The sequence below is a fragment of the Amphiprion ocellaris genome, chromosome 21 (assembly GCF_022539595.1).
Source record: "Amphiprion ocellaris isolate individual 3 ecotype Okinawa chromosome 21, ASM2253959v1, whole genome shotgun sequence".
Taxonomy (NCBI): Eukaryota; Metazoa; Chordata; class Actinopteri; family Pomacentridae; genus Amphiprion; species Amphiprion ocellaris.
The window spans coordinates 16367554-16389611 of record NC_072786.1 but is presented as its reverse complement, the minus strand read 5'-3'; the positions used below and the strand labels follow the sequence as shown (position 1 = coordinate 16389611).

The window sequence follows — 22058 nt, the reverse complement described above, 5'->3', positions numbered from 1 at the left end:
TGTTTCATCAGTTTCTTCAGTTCTAACTGTCTGATGGGAAGCACCAGATATTTATTGTCGTCCTCAAATCACATTGATTTAAGATTCACATGAATGAAGCTGTGAAGAGCTGTAAAACTGACAGGTGAGGAGTGAAATTTTCTGGAGGAAGGATCTCAAGACTGCATTATAAGTGCCTGATGAGTGGTGAGATTGTTGTTCGAGTTTAACACACATGCTTCCTCAAGCCATCTGTTTATCTCCCATGCTAACATTATGGGCAGATTGTGAAGCATCACAAAAGTCTGGTACTTCATATTAGAGGCCACTTTTCAGTTTGGTTTTGCTCCCGATTTTCATCTGTGTATGCAATTATCATAGACGTAATCTTATTTTTATTGATGGTTCGAAGCTGCACAATACTTTGCCCAAATGACACATTGAACCTGAGCTGCTACAGAGACATGAGGCTGAAATGACGTCTGGAACTCAAATGTTAATGTCTGACATTAAGCCTCATTTAAGTCACACAGTCATGCTTCACACACAGCAGACTCACAGAACCATACAGCATGAAGTAAACATAGCAAACATTCACAGACACATGGCAGAAACCATCACGCCTTTGGATATTACACACACACACACACACACACACACACACACACACACATGCATGCATGCACACAGCAAAACATCTGCTCATGCTGTTATGAAAATTAAAATGCAATAAAACAATCTGGAAATGCACATAAAGCAATAATGCTGAAGTGACTGCAGACGCGAATGGGATTAATAACTGCTAAGACTGTGACATGCACTCACACACCAGCGGAGGAAAACAGACAAGCATGTACATGCTACATATGTACATCCATGCACACACACCAGCAGTGTGTAACAGCTGTGGGACTCTTCCTCCCCCACTGACCCAGATCACTGATGAACCACCCCCCCCTCCACTCCCCCCTCGACATGCGTGAACTGTATTAGCACAAGAAAGAGTTTTGTGCAAAATTTAATCCTGATGCACAACTTCTGCAAAAATACGTACCGTCCTAAAAACATGCAGTTTTAACACACCGCAGAGGTTAAGCCGAGTGAAAGCTATTCATGGATTCCTCTCATTAAATCTATGGTTACAAAAGGAGATGTGGGTAAACAACAGAAACAGATGAGTTTGAAAGTTTTTTAACCGTCCAGAGGTAATTTTCAGCAAAGCCGCAATAACTAAAATGTCAGTAATAAAAACATGTTTGCACAAAATAGTGACAACTGCTGATATGTTAAAGACATGTAAGGATTTGAACTGGTTGCAGGTGTAAATATGAGAGACATCACAGTGTTTGTGTGAATGTCCAGAAAACCTGTACATTGTATTTCCCCAACGAAAATTTTATCCATGTTAGAACTGGATTAAGTGTGTGAATACAGTAGTTTATGCAGACAAACACTCTGCAATTAAACCATTTAGGTCTGTTTGCTAATTAGTAAATTCCACGTATAAACTGAGTTATTCTATTCACCTTTACAATCCAGTTAATTACTGTTTCAGTGCACAAGTTGTCATTTCATTTCATTTCTTTATTTATTATATATGCACTGATGGGACAGTGCATATTAATGAACATACAACCTCATAAATTTACACAAGGTTGTAGTAAACAAGCCGGATTTAGCACAAGGCTAATTTCCATCCATTGTCCCACACAAAAAAGAAAAACATACATGGTTACAGATGTATATAAAAACAATATAGTAAAACAAAGACAATGAGGAATTAATTCTAGCTGGGTTAAACCTACCCTAAAGTGCTATTATTTCAGTAAAGTGCTTTCAAGGTAGAGCCTGTCATAGAGTGCTTGTAGTTAAAGTGCCTGTTTTTAAAGTGCCTGATTTTCTCAATGTTCACAAGTTTGATTGTTAATCAGCCATGCCTTATATTGTCTCCTAAAACGTACAAATGTGGAGCTTTCTCCGATAGGTAAAGTCAAGGTGCAGAGCAAACATTGGACACCGTACCAAACACGACCACGGCCACTGCAGGTCAAAAAGCTGCACTTCAGTTTCAGGTAAAGGACTTTGTATACAAATACCAGTTTACTTTGGACACATGAGCCTCATAATTGACTCAATATTCTTATTGAAGAAAAGTGAAATCAAAGCAAAACTGAGCATGAAATTTGCCATTAATTTCTATGAAAAGTTGCTAAGATTTACTAATAACTGTCCCTGTGTGTGCAGATCATCTCCCCCCAGCGGATAACAGCTACTGTGGCCCCGACTCTGCTCCTTTCTCCCAGTGTGTTCATTCAAAGTCTAGTGGTGGATTAGTTGCTGTAGGTAAAGTATTCCAGTTTGTGCAACCTTTAATAGATAAGGCATTCTGTGCAAAGGAGGACTTTCTAAATTTTACTTCACGGTCACCCCTGGTGGCTGACCTTGTATTAGTAAAACCATTTCTCTTTTTGATAAAATCCCCCAGAAGCAGTGGAGCCATCCTATTCAGTCTGATATATTTAGTAAGCATTTTTTAAAAATTTGAAATTCTCAAGACTTAGGAATTGATATTTCTTTAAGATTGCACAATGATGAAATGACTGTGGCTTTTTGTCAAACACCTTGATGGCTGTTTTCATAAAGCTGTTCAATAGGTTTTAACAAATAAGTATTTAAAATACTTTAAGTTGATTTTCTATCTTTACAACCATATCCATTTTTATTGTCCTGTATTTTCTGTTATTTTCTATTAAAAATGTACTTTTCGAATTTAGTTTTATCTGATTTTTATATTTGCTGTGCAGTAAAGACTCATGTGCTTATCAAACAGCATACATATAAACTAAACAATGATAACAGAATATGAAACGCAGTGATCCATAAACAGTACAGTGGCAGACATTTTTAAAAAAAAAAAAAAAAAAAACTGAGCATGCAGAATTACTCACCTGAGCCACTGCTTAGCTGAATTACACTTCCAACTTGTTTCAAGAAAGCAACTCCACAGTCTGAGACTAAGATAGTAGAAGAAATGACATGAAATGAAGAACGTATATTTTGAATACAGGACAAGTGTAGTGTACAAACAACTTTTAAAAGCTAGAGTGAAAATCAAAAGCATAAAACTGTCGCAAAAACATCAGTACTTGATTTTAAAGTAAAACAGGTAATGTAGAGGACTGCAAAAAATCATCCAGCTGAGGTTACAGCAGTAACAGGAGTGGTTTGGAGGCACTGTACAAATTAAAGACCCCGCCTCTGTGGGCTTGGAGACACACACACACACACACACACACACACACACACACACAAGAAATCATTGATTACTGTAAGCAGGGCTAATAGTCAGCCTTTACGTTTAGCTCCATCAGCTAAACCAATGGTCTGGAACCTTTGAGACTATATATATATATATATATATATATATATATATATATATATATATATATATATATATATATATATATATATATATATATATATATATATATATATATATATATGGCATGCCATTTAGGAAATTATATATATAAAATCTAGAATTCTGAATATATGGAATGAAAGTTTGAATATATTGAATGAAAGTCGGAATATATGGAATGAAAGTCGGAATATATGGAATGAAAGTCAGAATATATGGAATGAAAGTGTTCAGACTTTCATTCCATATATTCAGATTCTCATTCCATATATTCAGTTTCATTCAATATATTCAGAGTTTCATTCCATATATTCAGAGTTTCATTCAATATATTCAGTTTCATTCAATATATTCAGAGTTTCATTCCATATATTCAGAGTTTCTTTCAATATATTCAGAGTTTCATTCAATATATTCAGAGTTTCATTCCATATATTCAGAGTTTCATTCAATATATTCAGTTTCATTCCATATATTCAGAGTTTCATTCAATATATTCAGATTTTCATTCCATATATTCCGAGTTTCATTCCATATATTCCGAGTTTCATTCCATATATTCAGATTTTCATTCCATATATTCAGAGTTTCATTCAATATATTCAGAGTTTCATTCCATATATTCAGAGTTTCATTCAATATATTCGGATTTTCATTCAATATATTCGGATTTTCATTCCATATATTCAGACTTTCATTCCATATATTCAGAGTTTCATTCAATATATTCAGATTTTCATTCCATATATTCCGAGTTTCATTCCATATATTCCGAGTTTCATTCCATATATTCCGACTTTCATTCAATATATTCAGAGTTCCATTCCATATATTCAGTTTCATTCCATATATTCCGACTTTCATTCAATATATTCAGAGTTCCATTCCATATTTTCACAGTTTCATTCCATATATTCCGACTTTCATTCAATATATTCAGAGTTCCATTCCATATTCACAGTTTCATTCCATATATTCCGACTTTCATTCAATATATTCAGAGTTCCATTCCATATATTCACAGTTTCATTCCATATATTCCGACTTTCATTCAATATATTCAGAGTTCCATTCCATATATTCGGAATTCTAGACTTTATATATAATTTCCTAAACGGCATGCCATATATATGTGTGTGTGTGTGTGTTAGTCCTGGGAAAAAGTAACAAGATTAAGAAGGTCTTAACAATATCATACATGTGTCATGACAGTGATACAGCCCCACGCGTATGATTCAAAGTTGGTCTAGTTTTGACTCTAAGCTGCTCTGGATAAAATCATCTGCTCCAGTAAATGTTGATGCTGATATCAATTACAGCGTTTGACACTATAGTGTTGGTCGGGGAGAGGAAGCAGGCAGGAAGGGAGACGAGGAGAGGCAGCCGAATTCCCCCAGCGTTTGGAAAAAAATCTAAAGACGTAGCGGCACACTGGTGGAGCCTCTGATCATTTCACAATGTGTTTCCGAACAGTGTTTGGGTTCCGGCTGCTGTGGAGCCATTAGGAGCCTTGATGACACTAATTGCTATCGACAATTTGAGACAAGGACCAACATGAAGAATTAAAACAAGTGAGGTGGTGGAAAAAAAGGCAAGCAAAGACACACAAATGCTCTTTCACAAAACCAAAAAGTAAATGTTTCTTTCTTGGTATTTTGTTTATTGGGAGAAATCTGTAGTTTTAACCAGAATGATACTGGAAAATAAGGAAAAATAAGATATTTACTTCCTTCCTGTTTTTATCAACATATCAAATGGGCAGGGAGACATACAATAGATGCAGTTTTAATGTCGTAGATGCTTTGGTGCTTTCAATCATATCACATGAAATTCACCAGATGACAACAGTTTGACGATTTGACAATGAAACTATGAATTTTTTAGAGCACTTTAAGGGCTTGTCATCCTTGTAAGCTTAAAAGCTACAGTTTAGAGGAAACAATAGCTGAGAACAACTCACCAAAAGGTCTATTAAGTAAGAACTTAATGGATCAGGTCCTTTTGGGTAATACTTTGAGATTCCTCCTCTTCTTTTGCTCATATCTTCTGTAGGTTCTTCTCCTGTTAACTACATACATGTTTCCCCTGGGATATATCACACATAGATGTGACAATGATTTCCATTTGTACACAGATGACACCCAATTGTATACCCCATTAGAACTTTGTGCCACCAGTTTCTCTCATACTATGTCTTGTCTTGCTGAAATAAAAAAACTGGATGAATTTCCTGCAGTAGAATGTCTCCATATCTGAAGTGATGCTAGCAGCATTACTGATCTCTCCTCTTGTCTGGGTCCTTTATCAAGTAATGTTGCTAAATGGTAAGGCAACCTTAGTGTTATTTTGATTCTGAGTTGACTTGTGATGCTCGGGTGACCAAACTGGTGCAGTCTTGCTTTGCCCAACTAAGATATCTAACCAAGATCGGGTCATTCCATACCTACTCCACCTCTATTGTGAAATGTACTATTCTGGTATCAGCAAGCAAAACATCCAAAGACTTCAAAATGCTGCAACTGGGTTTTTAACGCTCAACAACGGAAGCAACCATGTTACCCCAATCCTTCAGTGGTAATGTTAGTTTTAGATCTTACTACTTGTATTTAAAGATTCCTGCCTCTATCTGTGCTCTGTTAACTCACTATGAGCCTCAGAACTGCCTGAGATCTTCCAGCAGAGTCCAACTGATGGTTCCAAAGGCCTGACTAAATGGTAATTAGGCCTTTGCTGTTCTGGCCTCTTAGCTTTGGAACTTTAAAGGAAGATTTAAGGAAGGAAAACTGAGTATCCTCTTTAAAATCTTTATTTCTCAAAATCTCTCATCTCTTAAAATCTGCACTATTCCTAAACAGTTGGTATTTGTTGTTATTTACTTGCAATATCGGGTTTTATTGTAAACCTACTGAATAAATAAAGTTATCATTATTATTAAAGACTTTGCTGGTGAAGATTCTGTGATGTGAATCCCAGAGGAGCTACAACATGGACCTTGAGATGAGCTTATTTTGTAGAAGATATTTTCTGTCCTGAAGTCTCCTGCTGAGCCAAATGAACATTTATGACAGCGGCCCTGTTACATCGGCTTGTACTGTGTGTTTATTTAACCGTGACAAACACAAGGAGCAATTTAATATTGGAGAAACTAGCATTGTATAAAGACCATTAGAGTTAATTGGGCCGTTTGGTTCTGCTGGGTGTGTAAAAAACAGCTGATTAATCACTGTAGACATCATGTCACACTATTGATTGTGGCAAAACACAACAATGCAGTGACATTAAAGCGATAATGAGTGTACCTTTACTGTGATTAGTGTAACCTGTGGCTGCATCCATAACAATGCTCAGTAACGCGCATGAAGACAGGGTAGGGGAGGAAAAAAAAAACACAGCAAGTAACAGCAGAGGCATTTGTACAACATTTAATAGCCAATTAAAATATATTCCAGTTTATGTAACAGCAAAACATCCCAGACATAAAGAAATGTGTGTAGAAACGTCTCTATTTACTTTTCAATGTCTCATCATTTTTTAAATCTTTGCTGAAAATATATGAAATCTTTTGAATTAAAACCATAAAAATAAGCATCTGACAAATTTCTCCAGATGTTGTAATATGATGAAATGTATTTTTTTTTGTACCTTTAACTGTAACATGCTGGTTATTTGTACTATGACAACTAAACATTTTTCTTCTTGAGTACAAAAATAGGGAGTAATATCTTGTTTTTTCCTGAATCATGTTATCTGTCTTTGTTGCTGCTGCTTTCATCTGGTAGCTACTTACAGACTGGATGTGTATGAGTTCAGTACACAAGCTAAACACAATACGCAAACCCTGAAACCATGAAACATTTTTACCCAAAGCAGCATCTTGAACTGAATGAAAATGAGTAATCACATTTAATACAGAACATATAGTTTCTGAAAATGCATTTTCTATTATATTTTCTACTTCCAACAGGCCTGAGAACCCCAAATAAAAATTATTAGATATGCTTAAACACCTTCATTGTTGCATTTTATTCATGTAAATGTCTCTTGTTTGTTTTTTTTTAATTTATTATAAATGTAATTCTATTTTTCATCAAGTGTTTGATCAATAAATAGATATTTGTGTATGCCATTTGTTTTAGCAGGAAGAATGTTTAGAAGCTCTGGCATGAATGCAAAATTATGACAGTGTGAGTTACAACAACAGCTTTAGTTGTATTTAGTGTGTTAAAACTAGAGCCCAACTGATACTGGATTTTTAGGGCCAATTGAGACATTATTTTTTAGGGAATATAAAGGATTCAACATATCAGCTGATGGTCTTAATATTGAAATATGCATAGAGTACATTAGCGTTATGCTGACAATGGTAAATGGTTGGGTCATTGTTTATTAACTTTGCACCAATATGTTTAATATACTAGTTAGCAACTTACAGTGAAGACATCACTTGACTCTGCACCACCATCTGCTCTGCTGCATGTGCCGCAGAGTACTGAGAATATTATAAACAATGGAGTCAGAGCTGCTCCGTAACTCCAAGTATGTGATGACACCATTTCTAAATTAGCCTCTTTTTAATGTATTGTATTTTGTTAAAAAAAAGTTTTCATATTGGTGCATATTTGACAATATTGGCCAACGAATATTTCTGTTGTGCTCTAGTTAAAACTTTCCCATAATGATGAAATCCCTTCTGAAAAACTGAAACCAACACCTTTATTTGACTAGTGAACCTCTAGAACTGCCCAATCACCGTTGTGCCACCCAATAAAAACACAGGTACACCTCCAAACTTGCTCTCTGTGAGGTAGTGCAGGTTGACAATCTCCTGTAGGTTCCTTCTTTTTTCAAGCCCATGTCTTTCTTCATAACAATAATACTCAAAAAAGGATGAATAAGCCAAATAAAGCACTAGTTTGGTGGCAAAGTGCTGTGATAGAAAATGACTTTCTCTCTTACACCACTGAAAAGCGTTAAAAATTTAAAGGAAAATATCTTGCTGCAGTCATCCTCATCAATAAATTGGTTTCTATCCCAAATGTCAAAATCCCCGGTGACAGCTTGTTAACAAAAATACCAAAAATATATTCATCATCACAAATGTCAGCAGAAAAAATATTCTTAAAAGAAAAAAACCTGACATAACAAGGTATCATTTTTACAATAATCTTAAAAGCCTTTGGATAGTAAAATATACTCACCTATTATTCCTTTAGTGAGCAAAGTAAGAACTTAAAAGGATTCAAATTCTGACTGTTCAAAATACTTACTCTTCCAAATGTACAGAAAAAGTCATGTTTAACATGCCTTACATTTCATTTTATAAGCTCAGCTAGTTTCGGGCTTGAGCTTGTTCTTTAGAAGTACTTTTAAGACTAGGAAGACTTGTTTGCAAAAGGCCAGTAGGTTTGCTGGTGATACGTGATGGAGCTATGAAAGTGTAATAAAATAAAATACTGCTACGCTGAATGGAAAAAAACATTTAAGATTATCATTACAAATCCAAACATCTTGGAAAAATGGAGAAGGTGCAGCATGTTTTGTCTTCAGAGACAGTGGACTAAGTGTAGGCTACATTTTCCTTCTATCTACAGACCGTATATTTGTCATAAAAATGTCTTCTTCTGTCTTCAGCTTGAGAGAATTAGTTCTTTAAGAGGAGTCACAGGATGAAAAAGAAAAATATATCTTTGATAACCGTTTTTTTTTTTTTTTTTTTGGCAACCATAGACTTGAAGCAAAGAGAGTCGGGTTGGCTGATGAGAAACTGAATGTGTGTGATTCAGAGGAGGAAGAAGTGCGTCCATATTAGGTGTAGGAAGTAGCCTCTGGACAGGGTGCATGTATGGACAGGGGGTGTGAGGAGTCATCAATACTTGCCGCTGGAGTCGTTAGCAAAGCGGCTGACGTAGGCTTCATAGATGGAGTCCAGGAATGAGCCGTCAGTCTGAAACAAACAAGTTAGCAAATTCATTCTGTATGCTAATGTGCATGCATGAATTGTTGTTTACATATATACTTTGGTTTTTCTGTGGCCAACAACAAAATAAAGTACAAAATAAATGCAATGACAAAGCTAAGTGCGAAGCTATGGACTCAGCACCAGTATTTATTTTTACCTGAATGAGATGCAGCAGTGTGGCCTGCAGCTGGCTTCTGGAAAGAACTCTGATCTCCTCTTGCAGTTGGGGTCTGGGCAGGGATGAGGTGGCAGGACTGTTGTCCTGAGCAACTAACCCACCACTAGACTTGGTCTGAATGAACACACTGGGAGAAAGGAGCAGAGTCGGGGCCACAGTGGCTGGTATCCGCTGGGGGGAGATGATCTGCACACACAGGGACAGTTATTAGTAAATCTTGACAACTTTACATAGAAATTAGTGGCAAGTTTAATGCTCAGTTTTGCTTTGATTTCACTTTTCCACAACAAAAACAGTGAGTCAACTGTGAGGCTCGTGTGTCCAAAGTCAGCTGCTATTTGTATACAAAGTCCTTTACCTGAAATTGAAGTGCAGCTTTTTGACCTGCAGTGGTCATGGTCGTGTTTGGGATGGTGCCCAATGTTTGGCCTGCACCCTCACTTTGTGTGGGCCCCAGGAATCGAGGGGCCAGGCTTGGACAGGGTCGAGGCGGATCATTAGAAGCCAGACTTTGTTCCTGCTGGACCAGCTGGAGCTTCTGGAGGAGCTCATGAGGTGACACCACACCTGGCATCTGGGAAGGCAGACCTGACAAGAGAGCAGAGGAGACCCAATTATTAGATGTAAAGAGAGATAAAAAGAGCTAGAGGGATAAAACTGGCAGTATGGTAGAGACATTTTTTACCTCATTAAGAGAAATGAAAACAGAAATATACAAGCAAATGTCCAAATCAAAAACCTGTGAGAACATGAAATTATTGTAAGCTTACAGAATTTTCCTATATTTCCTAAGAAATAAGGAATTAGACATATTATAGAAAGAATGTCACTAGATTTATCACCTGTATACTGAAACAAATTTTATGGAGCACATTCTGCAGAAACTGACATACAGTATAATCAGTTACTATACAATAATTTATATTATAATTTATATTATGGAGAAATGATACATTTTGTGGGGCTGCACAGTGGCTTGGTGGTTAACACTTTCGCCTTGCAGCTGGAAGCTCCCTGGTTCACGTTCCCGCCTTCCTGGGATCTTTCTGCATGGAGTTTGCATGTTCTCCCTGGCCATGCATGGGTTTTCTCCGGGTACTCTGGGGGCCTCCCACATTCCAAAAAAATGATGAGGTTAATTAGTAACTCTAAAATGTCCGTAGGTGTGAATTTGAGTGTGATTATTTGTCTCTACATGTAGTCTTGTGATAGACTGGCGACCTGTCCAGGGTGTCCCCTGGCTTCACCCCAAGTCAGGTGGGATAGACTCCAGCACCCCCGCAACCCTAATGAGGATTAAATGGTGTATAGATAATGGACGGATGGATACATTTTGTCAGGAATGGCAACATTTAAGGAAACATGAATTGTTATTGGAAATTTGTAGGATCTCTTGCTCTACAGGATATCTAAACTTTAACTGTCCTTCATGTGCACGTTTAAGTTATTGCAAAAGTTTGTTGGAAGCTGTGTAACACTTGACGGAAGTTTAAGTGACACAAAACTAAAACTATGAAGTGACTGTTAATTATTTCAGAAAACTGACACTGATATTTGAACTTATACCTTGTGAGGGTTAAATGGCTTGAGCATTGGTTACCTGAGATGACACCAAACCTTGTAATTCAGGAAAAATCTCAATGAAGTGATTCAGAAGCTGTTTATTCTCATTAATACAAACTATTACTCAAAGATTGTACAGATTACATTACCTGCTATTCTTGTTTCCATAATATTTACTAGGATGTCACTGTTATATTTGTAAAGAGGTGGTAGAAATGTGTATGCGGCACACTTATTAATTTGTGTAGACCGATAACATAAAAGATTTCCCACCTGTTCCCTTTGCAGTTGAAGCTGCCTGACTGCTGTGCTGCACCTCTGCTTGAGACTTAGAAAGGCTGAAAAACAGCTGCTGGCTTTGTTGTGCTTGGAGGTGGGAACACGGCACAGAATCCACCATCACAGGCTGGGAGGGGAGATGAGGGCTCTGCTGCAGAGGAGGAGGGTTGGAGCAACACGGAGGAGCAGCGGAGGTGAAGGAGGCGGTGGGTGGAGGAAGAGGAGGCTGGCTTTGGAAAAGTCTCTTGATTGGGTCAGACTGAAGCTGCTGAAGCTGCTGGTGGTGCTGGTGCTGCTGCTGGTGATGGTAATGATAAAGATGGTGATGGTCCAGCGGTACACCGTTGTCACACAGCCGATTTTCAGGGGACTCGGACACGGTTTGAAGGGCCCCACTGACGCCTCTCTGTCCCTGCATGAGCTTTGCGATGGCCGGGCAGTGCTGCTGCTGGTTCTGCTGCTGATGAGTGGCAGAGGGGCTTGGCAGCAAGCCGCCAACAACATGCCCACCATCTTCCCCAGCTGTGGCCCTGACAACTCCATCTGAACTCCCGGTAGGTGCAACATTCCCTCCATTAGAGGTCACACCTCTGCTAGAGTTCACTGTATCTCCGTAGGTCAATGTGCGGGCGACAGGTGGGCGAGTAACTTTCCCTGTTGATATCACGTTAGCAGCCACAGGAGGAACAGGGTCCGGCTTAGATGAGTGGTGGTGCTGATGTTGAGGGCCAAACAGAGTGGCCAAAGAGAGAGGCTTCGGTTCAGCACCATCACTGTCCTGATTGAAGCAAACACAGTAAGAGAGTAACAATAAGAGAGATGATGTGGGGTGAAAAGACCATGAAAATTACATACGATGCAATGATTATTATCAGAAAGTGCTTTTTACACAACAATTTTAAAAAAATACCCATAAGAGGGTTTAATAAGCATGTTATCTTGAAAGAAATTACCAATATACACCATTTATCAGAACAAGAACCTGTAAAAATAGAATCGTCACGTCCTAGAACTTTGTGTGGCAAACAGTTAACTTAACTGAAGCTTAAAATTGTGACATTTCATCATTATATTGTTAATCTACAAGTCTCACTCAAAAAAATGCCATAAATAAACCATTTGCACTTATCAGATTCTGTCAATTAACAAAAAATCTGTGGTCCTTGGCACAGCTGTGCAACCATTAGTGACTAATTTTGTGACTTTACCCACAGCAAATAGAAGACAAGGAAACAAATCAAAAAAGTATGTAATAAAATATCTCAAGTATAAGGAGTCAGAATTTTTTTTCTAGTATTATTAACACCTGTGGATACTTAAAACAATTATGTACATGTTGATTCCTGTAAAGAAAATAATACAAGATATTCAAATGTAGTTTTATCTTTTTTTATGATTTATGGTATTATTACTATGTCATATAGCACAAAAGACATTTCTGAGTTCTCTCCGGTTATGGTTGTGCTGTTTCCATAGAGGTGCAGGACTTTACATTACTGTGAAAAATGAATCCACAGTTGAAACAGAAGCATAAAAACACAAACAGCTTTGAGGTCAGAGGGTTAATGGACTCGATAAAGAGAAGACATCATGGAAAAACAATGTTTTAACAGAGACCTGTGAGCCACCTTGGACTATAATAGGAGGTAGATGTTTTACCTGAGCGTTGGGTTTAACGGGTATTGGTTTGATTAGGTTGGGGTTTCCAGACAGAACACTGCTGCCGCCAATCTCCTTTGGCTCTGAGGTAGACTTCTCCTGAGAGAGACAAACAGAGAGAAGACAAAACAGAGTCATACGAAGAAATAATATAAGAAAAAAAAAAGACAACAGACAACATATAAGTGACCTACAGAAGACATGAGATGATTCTCTGTATCTTACTAGTCAGAATAAAATGTAAAGTATGGGTCACATTTTTCCTGAACAAAATTATGACCCTCCATTTGTTTCATTTTGTCCAAAATTCTGCAGTCTTTGATGTGTCCATACCTTGTCATACTCTGTGCGTGCTTTGCTTAACATCTGGATGATGTCCACTGCCTTTGCGTTACTTTCTCCTTCTCCTCCTCCTCTCGGTAATCCACCAACACCTACTACCGCTCCTCCTCCTCCTCCTGCTGGAGATAACCAACCACCCTGGGACTGAGCCAGGACCTGCTCCTGCTGGGTCAGACTGCACACACAAATCCTTAAGCATATATCTCAAAGTTCTGTGAGTAATTTATGGTCTTTACACCTACAGCACAGTTTTAGTCAAAGTAAGAAAAACTTATTCTGTCACCACTGGAGCAAAGTTCATTCAAACACACTACTGTCATTTGTTGGCTGAAAACTTAAAAACTTGGCTCTAAACCTCAACTGCAGAGTCATTAATATCCCCAAATAGTCTCCTGTCAAGCTTTGGCTGGACCATAACCCATTAGTCAACGCTAAGCAAACCTAATCCTATTGTGAATATGTGTTTTCTTTTAGTCTTGTGTATATTATCTTAATATTATGTGATTACTTACATCCTCATCCTCTGGGCAATGCGCTGACAGTCCTCCTTATCATAGAACCAAATCCCATGGATAACCACTGAGGGAGGAAGATAAAAATAATTCAACAAAATGTCATCGTCTGCAGTAATGATCCAGTCAATGCTAGAAATTATGTTACTTTGGTGATATTTCAGCTGCCTGAGATTGTAGTATCCTTTAACGTCAGCAGACAACAGACTGAGCTTGTTGACCTGCCATATCCGCTAAATTAAATAAATGCACAGACCTGCTGTGGCATAATTTTGCAGCTCTGACATCAGTGCAGACCCAACAGATATGTAAACCGTTTATTATTAGCCCTGCTGGGTCTAAACCAGGAGTTTAAAATGAGTCATTTCCCAGCCAAGCCAATGGGAACAGAGGCCAGCGGTGCCATTATCCAGTGAAACATGGGCCCCAGGAGTCTCCTGAACTACGCAAACATGGTCGGCAAGAGAAGAAAAATACACTAACACAGTCCTGTCACAGGGTTACACAGCAATTAGTAAGAAAATACTATTTTCATTTGCGTCTAGTCTATATTGCTGCATGATTATTTGATTCCAGGCAGTGAGGAGACTTTTGAACAACAAAAAAAGTAGGACCAGGAAGTAAAAACAATGATGGTGTGAAAAGATCCCCCAGTGTTTGAATTTCTTTCACACAAACAAGTTTATGCTCAAGATAAATGTCTGCAATTCTATGATCTGTCTGAAGACCAGCAGCTGACCTTTCAATAAAATATACATGACAGGAAAAAATCAGACTTAAATCAAACTCTGATCAAAAAATAAGATGAAAGCAGAAGAAATCTGAGCAAACATTCAGTGCCGTTACAGCTACTGATACACAGCCTGAATTAAGGCAGCAGGGCATCATCTGACACCTCAACACATCTACTTTCCAAAGTGAATCAAATGATAAGGCCAGTGCCCAAAAAAGAAAAGAGGTGAAGTGTTAAAGCCACAAGAAAGCATAAGGAGGTAAGGGAAGCAGTTATGAATGAGCTGGAGGGGAAACAGAAAACAAAAGAAGAAAGTGAGGACACAGAGCAAAGTGACATCTACAATATGTGGTGGGCAAAGACAACACACATTCCCACACAGACAGACATGCGCAAAAATACACAAATGAGGTTGGGCAAGCCACAGAGGTCAACGTGGATGAGGGGAAAAGACCGAGAGGGAGAGGCAGAGACACATGCATACACACAGAGTTCAGTTGAGCCTGGGAAAAATCAGCCTGGGACCAAATAAGTAACAGCAGTGGGAGACTGGCTGGTGGAGCCAGAGCCACTTAATGCTCGCTGGGGATGAGACTGTTTGACAGCAACAGAGAGAGACACCCACAGTCAGAGTCAGACAGCTGGAAAATTGAGGAAAAATGAGCAAGACGGATAGAGAGAAGTGAGGTGTGTTAGAGAGGAGATTATCAATGTAGGTCTCGGCGCTGTTTAGCTGTCAGGACATTCAGACTGAGCTTCCTTGGTGAATGAAAAATGTTAAACTGAAGTGACAGCTGGACAAGAAGCTGTGACGTTTCAAACACAAGACACTCTTAGACCACTACGCTGCCCTGCCACAGCCCCACATTAAGAGAAAGATAGATAGGAAGCAAAGAGAGCAAGATAAAAAGGTGTGCAAGGTGCTTTTAATAGAAGCTTCACAGGCAAATAATCAAGTGTTCAACCGTCCTGACTTCTCACCTGTAGAAAGTTTGTTTCAACAAAGTAGAAATAAGAGAAAGAGGGTGATACTAAGAGAGAGAGAGAGGGTGGGAGGAGGACTATAACCAGCAGCACCAACAAAAAAAAGTAGCTGTGGCCACGAGGTTAAAATTTCAGAGTGGATGTTAGCGAGAGAGGAAACAGAGGCAGCTTCAGTCTGGACACTGGACATTGAGAGAAAGGCAGAGAGACGTTTGAAATGTTCGCCTCAAGCAAAGAAGCCACATCAGCTCCAGTGGGAACTTCACCAAACTGTCATGTGGGAAAATAACTTCAGTTTGAGACTGCAACCAGGAAGAGTGATGACTTTAAAAACCAGAGAGACGTCCTAAACGCAGGCTTTCTGGTTTGAACACTGGAAACCTCAGCGATCATCAACCCAGTGAGGTCTGTCAGTGATCCACAACTTGATTTGTGTGGTCCTTTCAAACCCTCTGAGACGGCGCGCATGTGATGACTGCTGTAGAGCTACAGTTACTTCAGGACAGGACACTGTGGGACTTGAATGTATAAGAGGACTACGTTCATAGGGTTTTATTGGGGTGTTCATAGACTAATTTTGAATGATCATTGTCTGTTCTACCTGCTCTGTTTGGATCTTGCTTTTCACAGAAGATATTTTTAGGTTCATTTGGAGATCTACAAGCTTTAACCACACCGTAACTGTCTTTAGCTGTAAGCCAAACTGCACTACTGGGACTACAAGAAGACTGCTTTTTATATTGTATTAAGCTTTAGTATAGTTAGAGATGCAGACATATTTATAAGCAGCAGTGTTGTCCTTGATGGATTAGGTGAGCTTTTACTGCACTATGTCATCCCTTTTTGGAGACGGCTTACAGAATCAGCCATGAGGAACACTGTTGGTATTCTTTTTGCCTGTATTTAGTTTACTGGAGGTTTGTCAGAGATAAGCGAACTTACAGTATGAGGAGAACCATCGCTGACTTTGTTTGTAGGAATGGAATTCATGACATTGGGAGAGGATTAAATATTGAGATTTACTGCTCTTGAACCTCACATCTAAGAAGACATTACCACTATTGTTACATCTCTACGGCTTCCTCCTCAGGCTGTACCGCATGAAGGTTCAAATTGTACTTTTGAAGCCCATTTCTAAAGTGCTGTGACAGCTGCATGTGCACTACTTGACTTCTCTAACAGGACATTTATAAAGTAACAAGAGTGTCACATCATCTTTGGCCAGACAAGAAATTACAGGATCAATTCTGTGCAATTTCAAGTTGTGGAGAGACTGAAAGAAGCAATTATTATCACAGTGAGACTACTGAGACAGAGACCATGCTGAGAAGCCTGTTTCAGAGGAAGCCTAAACATGAGAGGCTGGAGGAGGAACCAGAAGTCAGATTTAAAGGCTCTCTGGTGTCAGAGACAGACCTGGGATATACATATGTCCGACCTGGAGGTAAGACCACACAATGTCCATACATTTCATAAACAGAAGACTGAGGGATTTCAGTTAAGTGAACTCCACATCACAAATATGGGGTCAAGTGGGATACTCACACCAGTTAAGTGAATGCAGACACAATTTTCACAAACCTTAACCATACTGCAATCAAATTGAGAATATTGTATGCTGCAACCTAGACTTTTACCAAGATTGTACAAGGTTTTAGTCAATCAAAGACATTAATTTCCCAAAAATAATCAAAGCACAAACACTGCAATGGGGCAACCAAAACATGATTGTAGGTGCTCAGAGAGAATAATCTATTAAGCTGTCGTGGACTGGCACATTAGTCTGCGAATTAATGTCTTGCTCTTGCTTCTCTGCCCTGAATCTTTCCCTCTTCTGTGGTATATCTCAACAGTTTATTCTTAGCCTGGGGTGCCACTTTGTGCCAACTGCCATTCCAGGAAGTTACAGCAGCACTGAGAGCTACATGTTTGTCTAATGATTAGATTCCACGACCCCTCCACACAGAGGTCACAATGCACTGGGACTGGCAACACTGCCAACTGCTTACAAATCAGATGTTCGCCAATGAACAAGCACTTTCTGAAAGCCAAGACACTTCCATCTTTGTGCAGTTTTCTGAAAAGATTTCACATCAACATGAAAGAGCTCAGTGAATATTAGCTCACTCATGTTTTACTTGAGGGCCTTGTGTTGGATGTTTCTTAAAGTGTCTGAAGTGCTGTTTCTTTAGCGATGTGTGTACTTTTTCTAGTTAAATCTGGCTCCACCTTGTCACATATGTGCTTCTTAAAAATGTAATTTAGTGTTCAACACTGGGTAAATCACAGGTGATAAAAATCAGCTCGATCACAACCATTCTACATTCTTCTTTGCTGACTTTTATCTGTTTTCAATCACAGTAATTAGTTGGAGCCACCATTAGGTTCGCTATGTATCCACCCACTCTTTCACTCACATAACTCAGGCCCATATTTCCTTTTTATCAGAGGAAGCAGTCATCAGCTGTGTTGTGATTACTGGCTTTAAGTGTTGTAAAATATCTTTCCTTCCTCGGACAAGGGAGTTAGCTTCTCGCTTGAAATTTATTCCCCATTACTGATGCTCCGACCACAGGCCAGTACTATCACAGATCATCTTTAATGTACCCTGAGTGCATTTAAAACAGGTGTAAAAGGTGTTAAGAGATCGCTCAGGACCATTTATGTCATGCACATTATTTCACTGAGCCTTCAGGACGTTTAATAATGCCTGTTTGTCAGTGAGACAAATGAAGCACTACAGTAAAGGGATGAAGGCAGACACAAGGAATCCTTTGGTATCTAAACACAGCGTTCCACCTGCCTTTTACTGAAATTCATGGAGAGCGTGAGACCGAGACAGAGCGGGAAGGAGGGTGTGTGTGTGTCAGCGACTTCTGAGTGAGTGTGTATGTGTGTTTACATTATCAGTGGCTGTTGGGGTGTATCTAATCTCTGACGGCTGGTTCTGTAGTGCTGTCAGGCTCTTGTCCCACAGGCGCACTCAGTAATGTCTTTGTGTGTCTGAGAGCCATATGCAGGCCTCAGAGGGAGTCAGGCTGATAAAATTCACCACAATACCTCTGCTTAGGTCCTTAAATGGAGATACTGGTTCAGATTCAAATGAACTGCATACTTTGGTCACTCTATCATACTGAACCTATCCTAATATGATCTTTTATCTAACTTCCTCCCTGGGGTTAAGATTCACCTGTCATTTTTGAGTCACATTGCTATCTGATGATCATAAGAACATGGTCTTATTTCGGCCTGAGGAGAATTACAAGTAATCCAGTGAGTATAGCTGACATGCATATAAGCGATCTCAAGCTAGGGGAGTGACAAAAATTGATAAGGAAACCACAAAATACCACTTGAAGGCACAATCCAAGCCATTTTTTTGGTTTTGTCCATCTTAATCTTAATGTTCTCCCCAATTATTCTTCCCATTTACTGCTCTGTAAACACACGGACAGTATGGTGAGAACTCCATGCTTTGTTGTGCATGTCTGTCTTTCAATCCACCTCTTTGCCGGTTGTTGCTTTACAATATACTGATTCTTTTCAGCCAAAAAAGAACTGTGTTACCTTACTGCTAATGTAAACCTGCTCACGCTGCTTCACACTAAAAGGCAAACTGCTGAGAGAGTTAGCAAAGCCCCCTCAGCAGTTTAGAAAAACTACTTTTCTCTGTGGTGCGGTAAGAAAACACTGGAAGCAAGCCAGCGCAGCTTGATTGACTGCAGGTGCTCACAGCATGGAATACAACACACCAATTTATTTAGTTAATTATTTAGTATGAGCAGCTAGTCCTGGTATGTAGCCATCTAAGTTGGTACAGTATAATACTGTGGAACTGCATTTGAAAAAAAAAAAAAAGAAGTAAAACATCCAGCTAAGGTGCTGATAATTATGACTCAATTAATATCACTCTTAAAGAATAACAAAGACATCTGTACATATACTGTACCTGACGGGTGTTGAGGATGAAAATGCATCAGAAAAAAAATTAACAGATCAGTTATTAGTAGGCACGTCAGAATTGTGTGTCTGTATATGTTTCTCCTTACATCTTGCATTGCGATAAAGCAAGAAGGGATCCTGGAGCTGGAAGTCCAGGTCTTTGGTGATTGGCTCTGTCAGATTCTCCATGCTGAGGCGGTTCATGATGGTGAAACCATGTCTGGGAGATGCCAGCCTGATATTTAAAGAAGACAGGGCACAGAAATACATGTAAAGATTTCATACAAAAAAACTAAATTCAGCTATGTAACATCCAGCTACAATAGTACTGAGATACCATTTGTGGGCAGTTTTGAATACAATACATGTGTTACCGATCAACCACTATGTTTCCTTCAGGGTCCAGACCAATATCAATTATTTGTAATCAAGGAGAGCAATAATGGATATTTGGAAGTAATGTAGATTTCCAGTTCAAGTGAAAGTCTTGGTGTGAAAATTTGAAAATTATTTTTAGTTACAAGATAACTTTCCTGTATTTATTCTACAGTGTAAATAAGCTAATAATCCTGATGTGCAACCAGTTGTAATGTGCAAGAACTGTGGTTGGGGCGTTGCTCTACTCCTAAAATGTGCCACAAACTTTATCTTTTAGGTCCAAGGATGCAATTCATTTCCAAAAACAATATACAAATTACAAAACACATTATTACAAATAAAGTAACTGAAACAAAAAAATGTATTTTAACTCTAAACATTCCAATGTCAAGACTAAGCAAGAGACCAATGCCGGTATAAAGGCTGTATTTCAACACACTTGTCACTCAGTATCTGCTACAACTCACACACAAAAATGTTAGACTGCAAGATATCCAGCTTTTACAATAATTTCATTACCTGGTGTAGACAAAAAGTGTCCCTTCTACTTCTGTCTTCTCCTAGAAAACAGACAAACAAAATCAACCAAGAAGCAAAACTTGTGTTACTGCACTTTTATCTAAAACTGTCAGACTACCTGAATGTTAAGGCTGGCTACGCAGGTTAGCCAAATAAATGGTTTCCAAATATTTCTGTATAACGACCTCACAAAAAGTACCACTTCCTTCCGTGGAAACTGGGTTATTCTAATTTGTTTGTTTGGTCACCTCTGTGTATCATTTTGTGGGGTTATAATCCAGAGTATGAAATAATTAAAAATTTAAACGTGTCTATTTTTAAGTAAAGTAAATATTTAAACCTTTAACGACCACAGCTACCTCGGTTAAGGCACTACTTTAACTTGAGTCAGTGGAAATCTGCACTGACAAAGCGCGCTTACCACAGAGAATGACGAAGCTAAGCTAAGTTAGCACATGACATCTTTCACCAAACTTCGGGCTTACCCACTCATTTGTCCTGTTGTTATAAGTATACAGGGCGACTTGGCTGGCCACGTCCACGATGTTATTAATGTAGGGGTCTTGTCGCTTCAGGGCAGCCAGACTTATGTCCAGTCCTTTCGCAGCAAGGCAGCTAATGCTACCTGAAGAAGTCGCTGTCATTGTTCCCTATGGAGAAGTTAGCTCGCTAACTAGCTTCAGCTAACGACTCCCGCGAAGAAGCGATAAAAACCAAAACCAGCGACGAGGGAAAAGACTGTTGAACCGGTGTTTGCACCGTAGCCCGTTTCGCTAATGAAGACTTGTCAATTTTTAAAAAACCATCAGTTTTCGAGCTCTAACTGTCATGAGTGAGTTTGTTAACGGCCATGTTTAGCCAGAGAGATTGTAAACAACTTAGACACGAGTAGTTGCGCATGACACTTGGATACCAGTTTGAATAATCAACTTTGAAAAATCGATGGAGACTTGGTTTTTAGTTTAATTTTATTCACACAGCTATCGATGATATCGAGAGAAATATGCATGTGAACAGCTGGATCTTAATCCGCACCTTTATTCAATCATCATGAAATGACTACTGACATCAGTTCAGTTAACTTTACTGTCCCCGGTTTTGTTTGAGAGTGTGCTTTTACTTCACTTTTATTATTTTGTCTTTTTACACTGACTTTTTAGGTCGTTAGAAGAAAAGAGGCTGGTATGTGTGTGTGTGTGTGTGTGTGTAGATGTGTATAAAACTGTATTTTACTGTGCACTGAGGGGTTCCTTAGTATTGTAAGAATGCTATCCAGTTTCATTCTATTTTAACTTTGTGTTTGTGTGCCCATACAAGTAAGCAGCAGATGTTTCCCCTTTGTCATTCATCTCTGTATATATGGCAGAAGTAGCACTGATGCTGATGAGTGATGCCTCCAAATCCAGAGTTACATTTCTCATCAAATGCACTAGGGGGCATTAGAGGGATGGCTAAACACATTCATCCCTCCTTTACAGTTTTTGCTGCAGGAGTTGATCTGATTAGAAACTAAAGCAAAATATAGTAGTAGTATAGTAGTTTTGCCTTAACGTGGCAGGAGGAGCATAAACAACAGCCGCAAGAAAGGAATGTAAATTTATTTGAATTTT

The 22058-nt window shown here is 38.8% G+C and overlaps 2 protein-coding genes across 2 annotated transcripts in view; both read right to left on the bottom strand.

Moving 5' to 3' along the window:
* cacna2d4a (calcium channel, voltage-dependent, alpha 2/delta subunit 4a) overlaps positions 1–3084 on the bottom strand; it is a 111028-nt gene extending 107944 nt beyond the window's left edge. The window contains exon 1 of the mRNA XM_055006515.1: positions 2928–3084. The gene's annotated coding sequence lies outside the window, so the exon portion shown is untranslated. The remainder of the gene's footprint in view (positions 1–2927) is intronic.
* Positions 3085–6806: 3722 nt separating this feature from the next.
* On the bottom strand, positions 6807–21329 carry dcp1b (decapping mRNA 1B). Its single transcript, XM_023274583.3, has 10 exons — positions 20934–21329; positions 20449–20489; positions 19659–19786; positions 13893–13959; positions 13372–13555; positions 13039–13137; positions 11374–12157; positions 9896–10125; positions 9517–9723; positions 6807–9344 (listed from the first exon to the last, which is right to left on the bottom strand). Exons 1-10 carry the CDS (start codon positions 21090–21092, stop codon positions 9267–9269), a joined length of 1977 nt encoding a protein of 658 aa, XP_023130351.1. The 5' UTR covers positions 21093–21329; the 3' UTR covers positions 6807–9266.
* Positions 21330–22058: the final 729 nt, after the last annotated feature.

Coding starts and splice junctions, on each gene's coding strand:
- dcp1b (XM_023274583.3), bottom strand. CDS start 21,092: ATGACAGCGACTTCTTCAGGTAGCATTAGCTGCCTTGCTGCGAAAGGA. Junction 20,490..20,933: donor ACAACAGGACAAATGAGTGG/GTAAGCCCGAAG, acceptor TCTGTTTTCTAG/GAGAAGACAGAAGTAGAAGG. Junction 12,158..13,038: donor CCGTTAAACCCAACGCTCAG/GTAAAACATCTA, acceptor TGCTTCAATCAG/GACAGTGATGGTGCTGAACC.